Source organism: Phalacrocorax aristotelis, unplaced genomic scaffold, assembly GCF_949628215.1.
Source record: "Phalacrocorax aristotelis unplaced genomic scaffold, bGulAri2.1 scaffold_88, whole genome shotgun sequence".
In the NCBI taxonomy this organism is placed as follows: domain Eukaryota; kingdom Metazoa; phylum Chordata; class Aves; order Suliformes; family Phalacrocoracidae; genus Phalacrocorax; species Phalacrocorax aristotelis.
In genome coordinates, this window is record NW_027441295.1 from 320134 (window position 1) to 328609 (window position 8476).

The 8476-nt window shown below is 58.9% G+C and overlaps 2 protein-coding genes across 2 annotated transcripts; both read left to right on the forward strand.

Moving 5' to 3' along the window:
• Positions 1-1180: 1180 nt before the first annotated feature.
• Positions 1181-3757, forward strand: LOC142051305 (maestro heat-like repeat-containing protein family member 2B). Its single transcript, XM_075080447.1, has 5 exons — positions 1181-1489; positions 1753-1915; positions 2166-2359; positions 3236-3373; positions 3571-3757. The coding sequence occupies exons 1-5, from the start codon at positions 1260-1262 to the stop codon at positions 3755-3757; spliced, it is 912 nt and encodes a 303-aa protein (XP_074936548.1). The 5' UTR covers positions 1181-1259.
• Positions 3758-3893: 136 nt separating this feature from the next.
• Positions 3894-7112, forward strand: LOC142051298 (protein maestro-like). The gene is made up of 7 exons (XM_075080439.1): positions 3894-4036; positions 4795-4977; positions 5554-5706; positions 5937-6059; positions 6333-6435; positions 6803-6873; positions 7013-7112. Exons 1-6 carry the CDS (start codon positions 3908-3910, stop codon positions 6856-6858), a joined length of 747 nt encoding a protein of 248 aa, XP_074936540.1. The 5' UTR covers positions 3894-3907; the 3' UTR covers positions 6859-6873; positions 7013-7112.
• The last annotated feature ends 1364 nt before the right edge of the window (positions 7113-8476 follow it).

The window sequence follows — 8476 nt, forward strand, 5'->3', positions numbered from 1 at the left end:
CTGCACTCTGCTGGGCCCCACTGCCAGCTGCCGGCTGCCCTGGGCTTCCCTCCCCATTGTCTCCAGCTCTGCTTTCTGACCACAGAATGCCTTGCCTGCTTCCCACAGCTGTCCTGACCCATGTCTGCAGCTTGTACATGGGGTCCATGTCACACAGCTGACTTGGGGGTGGCGGGTCTCTCTCGTGGCACCCCGGGATTGGGGACAAAACAAACCAAATTGCTCCTTTCAATCTTTGTCCCCAGGGACACCCAGTGGAGACCTACCGATTGCAGAGCAGCGCTGAGACCCACCTGACGGCAAAGGCGCCTGGTGACCTGCTCTTCCTGGGCCCACCAAAGCAGCCTTCCTCCAGCCCTGGTTTTGGTGAGATCTGGAGGAGCACAGAGATGTTTCTCCGGCATCCAGGCCTGAAGAGGTTTTCCCAGTGTGCCTGTGAGAGATCCTGCTCCCAGGAAGCACCTCCCCATAGAGCAAAGGCCGTACCCAGCCACCCGTGCTCGGTACGGCTGCCCCAAGGGGCCTCGCAGGGAGGACGGGTTCATCTGCCCTGTGGCTCTGGCACAGAAATGATGAGCCGTAGCCCCGTGGTCATGGCTGGCCGGTTCCAAGGCTCCAAGTGCCCTTTCACCGGGAGTGTTGAACCCCGGCACTTTTTCAGGGTGGCCCTGGCCCTGGAGAAGGAGCGAAGGAGCAGATGGCAGGCTGCCTTGCCCTTCCTGCGCAGTAGTCTGCCGGCCCTGGTGTTACGCCCTTGTCTCTTTCAAGGTTAGTTCGGGTTGCCACAGAGTACCTGGGAGCTCCACTATTGTAAGCATCCAATCCTAATCTGGGAACAGAGCAGGGCCTGGAATCTGTAAGAGGGTCAGGGGAGTTGGTGGGGAAAAACAGCAGGTATTGGTTCTTCCCAGTTCCCCCTGAGGGCTGCAGCAGTTCAGCGAGCTGGAGAAGGCAGCAGCCTGAGAAGAATTGAGCCCTTTGAGCGATGGCACATTCTGTTCCCCTCCAAAGGGGAATATTTCAACCCTTCATTTCAATAGTTCAGCCTTGCAGCAGCTGTGATCTCCTAGAGGACATCCCATGGGGCTGTTCCCATCAGTCCTCGCCGGCTCTTCGCTCTGCAGATTTTCCAAGGGGCAGTCCCTGGGAGCGATGGGAGTTCAAATGTACAGCAGCAGAGCACCAGGGACTTGTGGGTCTTCCCAAAGGCTTGCAGTTAAAGGGTTTTTAAATTCTGCAGGAATGTAAAGATTTTGTAAATGCTGCTGCCCTCCTATTTCAAGTTGGTGGCGGCAGGGGCATTGCGGCGTTCTTTCCCACCTTCTTCCTTTCAGGTGCCAGAAGTCCTGCACATCCTCCACAGCTGCATGCAGACCATGCGACAGAGCACCCACAGGCCCCTCCTGCTCCAGGCGGTGCGTCTCCTGGCCCGCTTTCACCATGAGCCCGTGGTGGACAGCCTCCTCCAGAAGCGGCTGCCCGTGGACAGGTCTGTGCACTCCCACCTCGCCCCACTGTGGTTAAAGACAGACCCCGTGGCTTGCCTGGGTCCTGGGTGAGGGGGAATCCAGTGGAGAAGAAGGTCGCTTGCCTCCCAAAAGGTCTGAGCACTGCAAGGCCGTGTGCTCCCGTCTCGGGAAGGAACCAGGCATCATAAGCCCCACTGCTGATGAGGAGAGCGTTTGGCCTCTAGTGAGGGCACCGCAGGTACCAGGGATGTGAGCTCAGGGGTGAACGTCTCTTCCCCTGCAGGGACGCGATGGAGCTGTGGAGGACCTTGGGGAGAAGCGTCCTGGGGGTTCAGGTCCTGAAGTACTTAACACAGAAGTTAGAGGCAGCGGGAGAGAACAACCCTGGGCCCCACTCCTCCGCTCACCAACCGGACCACAGCCAGGCTGCTCTGGAGTCCCTCACGGTATGTTCGAAGGCAGAGGCATCCCCGCAGCTTTGCATCCGCTGTCTAACTAGCAAGTGCCTGGGGGGACTGCACAGGGGCGACGTGCCAGGGCGTCTCAGCGGTGCCGCTGTAGAGGGGCCGGGGTGCTTCGCTGCTGTCCCTGGCATGAGACCTGCAGGCAGCAAGAGCCCCCAGGGGAGGCAGAGAGACTGCGCTGGTGGGCAAAGCCCTTGTTTAACAGGTGGTTCTTGGCTGGATTTCCCTGTAGCTCCCCCGTGCCATCTCCGAGGTGGTGTTCGTGCTGCCAACCGAGGAAAGGGTCCGGCGCCTGCTTCCCCGCCTCCTTCCAGGCCTCCTGGGTGAGGTCAGCAAGGTGCTGGGGGAGGAGATGCTGCTCCCCCCTTTGAGATGCCGGAGGGGACTCTTCCTCAATGTACCGAGAAGTGAGGACAAGCCGTGCAGGTAAGGAGCAGGAGGGGCAGGGAAGTTGGGGAGCTTTACTTCCCCACCCAGGCGTGTTCGTCTGTGGTGCTGAGGGAGCACTTTGGCCTGCCCTGTTTCCTTGGCGTGGCGGCCGGTTCAGGGCTGTCTTGGCTTCTCTTCTTTCCTGGAGAACCACCTGTTCCCAGAGAGGAAGGGGTTGTGGGGTTGGCACCACCAACTGCTCTCATCCTGCCTCCTGTGCAGCCTTGACGGCAGCGTGTCCTTCTTCTCCCTCCGCTGACCGGGCAGAGACCCTGCGTGGGGTTGGCCCAGCCCACAGACGGGGAGACCCCTCCTGGCCCGGGGGCGGCGGCCCAGCTCCGGCCATGGCCATCTGTGGTCTGGTGTCCTAGAGACTCAGCTCGTCTAATCTGCGGCCTGGCAGGGCATGACCAGCGGGCTTGGCTGCAGCAGCAGAGATCCTGCCTGTAAAATCTGTCGGTGGGCGGACCCATTGGGTCACCTCCTCACAGCACTGGACTCTGCCCCCGCTCCTGGTCCTCAAGAGCTGGGGGAAATTGGAGCTATCTGTGACCTGCAAGTCCTGCTGCATAAAATGCTGGCGAGACGAGCCCTCAGGGAGCACCTTGGGCATCTGGCATCGAGTGAGCCCAGGGACCCTGCGCTGCCAGTGGCTTGAGGCATGGCAAAGGATGAAAATGTCCATTTTCTGAGAGCTTTATGGACTTGAATGCTACCAAGCGTCATTTCAGGGGTACCTGGCCTCCAGCACGGGGCCGTGTGGGATGAGCGGAGCAACACCTCCCACGGCGGCAGAGCTTTTTAGCTCCACCACAACAAATCTTCCCCAGAAGTGCTGCGATTTGCGATGTCTTTGGGCTTTCTTTTTGCCAGCCCTTACCGTGAGGCTCTAGAGCTGGTGCTGAGCAGATGCATGGAGAAGAGGTGGCTGCTGCTGCTACTGAGGCAGGGAGCGTGGGCATTTCTCGAAAACCCGCGGGCTCATGCCGATGGTGTGTGCCTCCTGACGAGGTGAGACCCCGGGGCTGCGCCTCACCGTCCTGTGGGCGGCTGTGCCCAGGGAAATGGCTGCCAGGACCATTCCCGTGTGCCCAGGGAGCTGCCTTGCAGGGCTGAACAGCGCCCGCGTCGGAGCAGGGGAAGTTTTGGGTCGTGGCCTGTGCTCTTGCCGCATGACTGTGTGTCGCCTTCTTGTGCTCTATGTGCAGCGTCCTGCTTCGCAACCAGCTCGTCTCAAGGGGAGTGATATGGGCCCTTTCCCAGTGGCTGAACTCCCGCTCGGATAACCTGCAGCTCACGGCAACGGCTTTCTTTGCTGAGGTGAGGCAACAGGGCGGGGAGGAAGGCTTCAGAGGGCTTCTCTTAGGAAAGTGCTGCTTGGGATGTCTCTTCTGAGGGAAGAAGGTGCCAGGAGAGAGTCACCGTCCAGTGGATCCAATGGATCCTCATTTCTTTGAAGCCCATTCGCGTGCTGTGCCTGGGCTTGGCTGGCACCCTGGCACTCACGGGCATGTTGCTTTATTGTAGCTGATGAAGGACCCCCCGATGATGGAGAAGAAGTTCCTGGAGAGTGTCCTAGGCGTCTTGGTGGAGAGATCACAGCACGGAATCAGCGCTGTGCGGCACATGGCAGCGAGAGGCCTGGGCAATGCAGTCAGGAGAGCACCCGAGGAGGTGAGACCAGCTTTTCCCTTCTCTGACTGCAGCCACTCACTGGCAGGAACCTGGTGGAGAGCTGCACGGGGCTTTGAGAGCTTGGCCAGGCTAGCAAAGGCAAACGGGGCTCTTTCCTAAGGCCACGCTCCTTTCTCTGATGTCCGCAGGGTGGCAAAGGGGGACCTGGCGCCAAACAAGGCTTCCTGGGCTGAGATCCCCTCTGAGCCGGTTTCTAGCAACTTCAGCCCCTGGCAGATGAAGGGTTCCTGACCAAACACTCTTGCCCGTCAAGGAGTTAGAGCCCCCTAACAGTTCCCCCGAGGGGGCCCAAGCCTGTGCTGCCCTGTGCATCTCCCTTGGCCTCAGGAGGAGCTTGGCCGGCTCACTGCGACCAAGGAGCCTGCAGGCAGCTCCCCCATGTACCAGGGCTTGAGGCCTTGTAGGACAATCCCGTAAGAGCTCAAATGGCCAAACCGGCCTAACCCTTCCCACGGGTGGGGTCTGCACAGCACCCTGCGTGGGGATCAGAGGCGCAGGCAGGGCTGCACGAGTCAGGGCTCCCAGCACCTGAAGGGACTGCCTTTATTAGCCTCTCTTTCTCTGAAGTGCTGGCTCTGACAAAGAGCATGTCAGAAGAGATCTTAGAGAGTCTCGAGCCCCTTTCCTGAGGGGATCAGAACAGGCCAGCGCCTCCTGGTGCAAAACATGAGCAATGGTAAAGAGGCGCTGTTTGGGCCAGGACTCGTGAGAAGCTTGTGGGGTCTTTGGCTTTGCAGGTGCGAAGGCACAAGGAGGCCATTCTGGAGGCGCTGCAGAGGGGCCTGAGGGACACCACCTGTCCCGAGGTGGCTGCTGAGAGCATGCTGGCGCTGGCTGAGGTGGTGAGGAAGCTGAAGGCAGAGGGCTTGGGGTCTGCCTTCAAAGACGTCGCCAGGTCCACCAAGATGTTCTTTGAGGCTGTGAGTGAACCAACTCTTTCTTCTGCTTGTCTGAGAGGTGGGGGCGGGGAGGGAGGCGGGACGGTGTGTGCCCAGGGCCTCCCCGTGCTGCGTGGAGGCTCTCTGCTGGCTGAACATCTGCTTGGACCCTTTCCCCCCACTCTTCTGCGGGTAGGGTGGGCTGTGCTGTCAAGTGCCTGTGTCTGCCCCAGGACGGCAGGGTTTCTCGTGCGCTCCTGTGGTTTCCCAGGCATTACATGGCTCCCCTGCCAGAAAGGCTGCTTAGGTGCCCGGAGGCTCCCTGTGTATTGGGAGTCACTCCGGGACTCACGACCTAGGTGGCAGGGAAGGAATCTGGATGAGGTGACCTTCTTTCCAAACCATTGTTTTCCAAAGCACTGTATTCAAGCACACTGATTTACCGATCCCTGATTCTTGTTCTGGTTGTTTACGTACTGGTTTCTTGAGGGTGGAAATGAGTGGACGAGAGCTGTTTCTTGGGCTGCTCTTCTCCACGGGCAGCGCGCGATTGTTGAAGTGGCGTTGGTAGGAGGTGCCCTCATTACCCAGCTGACAGATGGGGTCTGTGAGTTGCAGGAGCCAGAGGTCCTTCGCTCCTCGGCCTTCAGCCTCTACGCCGCCCTGGCCTCCTCCGCCTCAGGGAAGAGATCATTCTTCGCCAGGGAAGTGGCGGAAACCTGGGTCAGCCTTCTCTTGCACCTCCGGGATCCTGACCCTGAAGTCTCCAATGTAAGAGCCCCCACATCTCATTTGCAAAGCCGTAGCAAGCCGTAGAAAGGCATAGAAAGCTGCCTGGCGAACTGCTGCAGCCAGTGCCCTCCCTGCCCGGAGACTGCGTCTGGGGCAGCCCCCTCTGCTGGGGGGGTGAGCTGAGCAGAGCTCAGCTGGACGAGCTTCCTGGCAAGGACCCCACCCGCTCCCACAGGGGAGGAACGACGTGGCTCGACTCTCTTTTTCAGGTGTGCAGGACCGCTCTCTATCTCTGCGCTCCGTTTTTGGGGCCAGAGCGGGTGCAGGAGACCATCATCACCTCCATCGGTCTGAGCGCAGCCGAGCTGCAGTACGAGGTTTGCCATTGCCTGGTGAGTGAGCTGTGCCCTGGGGAGAGGTTGCGGCCGCAGGGCCCTTCCCCAGAACCGAGAGGGGAGCATGAGGTGACATGCCACGGGTGGGCAGGGTGCGAGCCGGGTAGCTGGTGCAGAGGCACGGCCACCCCTTCTGGACACCTGCGCTCTCTCTCTCGCTCCCTCTTTTCTCTCCCTTTCCCCTTGTGGCCCACCCAGCCAACCGGCCGTGGGTCAGCAGAGGGGTCTTTTTGGCCAGAGAAGAAATTGTGCCTCTCTGCTTGCCCCTAGGTCAGAGATGCCCCTGCTGTGCTGGAGAGGCTCCGCAGCATCGCCAGGAGCCGCCACCTCGAGAACGGGCAGGCGCTGCACTCTGCCACCATTGCAGTCCTAGGTGAGAGTCAGGGCTGGGGCCCGATGCTGTGCTCCTCCCTGCCAAGATGGCCACGGTGGCCTGCGCTTTCCCCATCTGCCCAGGGAGGCCAGGGCTGGGGCCGGCCTTAGGAGGGCTGCCACAGAGGGGTTTGCCGAGGGCTCAGTGCGAGCGTAGGAGAAGGGCTGCAGAGCGGGTGCCGGTGGGGAGGCTGGACCCCGCACGAGGCGACGCTCAGCTCTGGCGGCTGCTATGTCGCGACTGTAAAGTTCTGATCTTTCTAGCCTTCCCCTCCAGCTCCCCAAGCACGTTCCAGGTGTAGGGGAGGGCCACAAGCCAGGGCTGTGGGGCAGTGCCTTGACACTCACCTCTTTGTCCCATGCCTTAGGAGACATCCTGGAAAAAGCAAGAGGCCTTAGCGGCTCTTGCCGGCAGCAGGAGTGAGGCTCCTATTCTCAGGTAGGTTTGAGCAGAGCCGAGCTCTGGCTCTGCTGGTCAGGGAGGAGCTTGGAGGCCTGGCAGCAAAAGGCCTGGCTCGGAGCAGGAGAGGAGCACCCAGCAAGGGCAGCTCCTCATCGCCCCTCCCGTGTCACTGCAGCTTCCTATTGCCCGCGGCCAGAGGCAGACAAGATCTTCTGCGACTGTGACAGTGACCACTGCGAGCCGGGGGTACTTATGGCAATAAACCTCCTTTGACCGCCACGCCGATGGAGAGTGATCTTTCTTTCCTAGAGGCAGGGGGGCCGTGCCAGGGCTGCGCCAAGGCCTGAGGGGATGCACCCACAGGTGCTGAGGGAGCTGGCTGATGTGACCACAAGGCTGCTCTCAGTGACCCTTGAAATGTTGCAGCAACTGGGGAAGGTTCCTGAGGACTGGGAGAAAGCAAATGTGGCTCCTGTCTTCAGGAAGGGCCAGAAAGAAGATCCAGGGTGGCACAAGCTGGTTGGCCTCACTTCAGTCCTTTGGGACATGGGGGACCACAGGGGTTTGTTCACTTTGGGTTTAGGTAGTGTTGTGACACCATCTCCCATAACACCCTCACTGAGGAGGTGGCAAAGGTCGAGTCCGATAAGAGGCTGTGGAGGGAGACTGAAAACGTTCCCGTGGATGCCCAGAGGGCTGCAATTTGTGGCACAAAACCCCGTGAGAGGATCGCTCACTAGCGGTGTGCCAAGTTTGGGCAGCGGTGCTGATGCAACGTCCACTCCTCACAAGTGATGAAGACACCGTGGCAGAGCACGCTCTCAGCTAGTTGGCAGGTGACAGGGTGCCACAGTGCTAAACCCCCTGACTAGGGTCGTTGGGAGACTCCACATGAGGAGGGTTTAAGGTTTTAATATCAAGTTTACTTATTTGAGGATATTTGGTGTTGTAGGGGATTTTTACTAAGAGAAGCGCTCTCTACTGAATATACCGAAATCACATGATAGTGAAATCCCAACAGAAGCAGAAGAGAGCAATTGCACTCTACAGCGGAATCAGATGGCAAATAGGATTCCCATTACCTATCTCCATATGCTCACTGTCAGGATGCTGGGTGTCCCCAGTCGCCAGGAAGGAGTACATGGGTTTAAGGCAGCTGAAGCCCATTTCTCTCTTCCAAGTATATTTTGCCGGCTTTTTGACTTTTACACTCTATGCTGGCTTGGGCCACCTACCACCACATATACACTTCTCCCATGCTGGTGTAGCTGGCTCAGGGCAATAATACTTTCTAATGATTATTTTAGGCAAGACCATTACTTTACCCACTCAATTGATACGTCCATGAATCGACAACAAAAGGCGCCATCCAGTCCCCTTGGTGTTGAGGCAAGTTCTGCTTGCTTTACAACAGCCATAGTCACCTCCTAACATTATTTTCTGAGCTGCGTGAGCCCATCATCCTTGCCTAGCTTCTCCAGTGTGGGGTTTGTTTTGGTCAGTCACATAGGAGCCGAAGGAGCAGCCACCACAACAGCCAGGCGTAACAGAGCTGGGGAAGCCCTGGCCGTGAACGACTTGTTCTGGCAAAGTAATTGCCTCTTTAGAAGAAAAGGTTTTACACTGCTCGAATCAAATA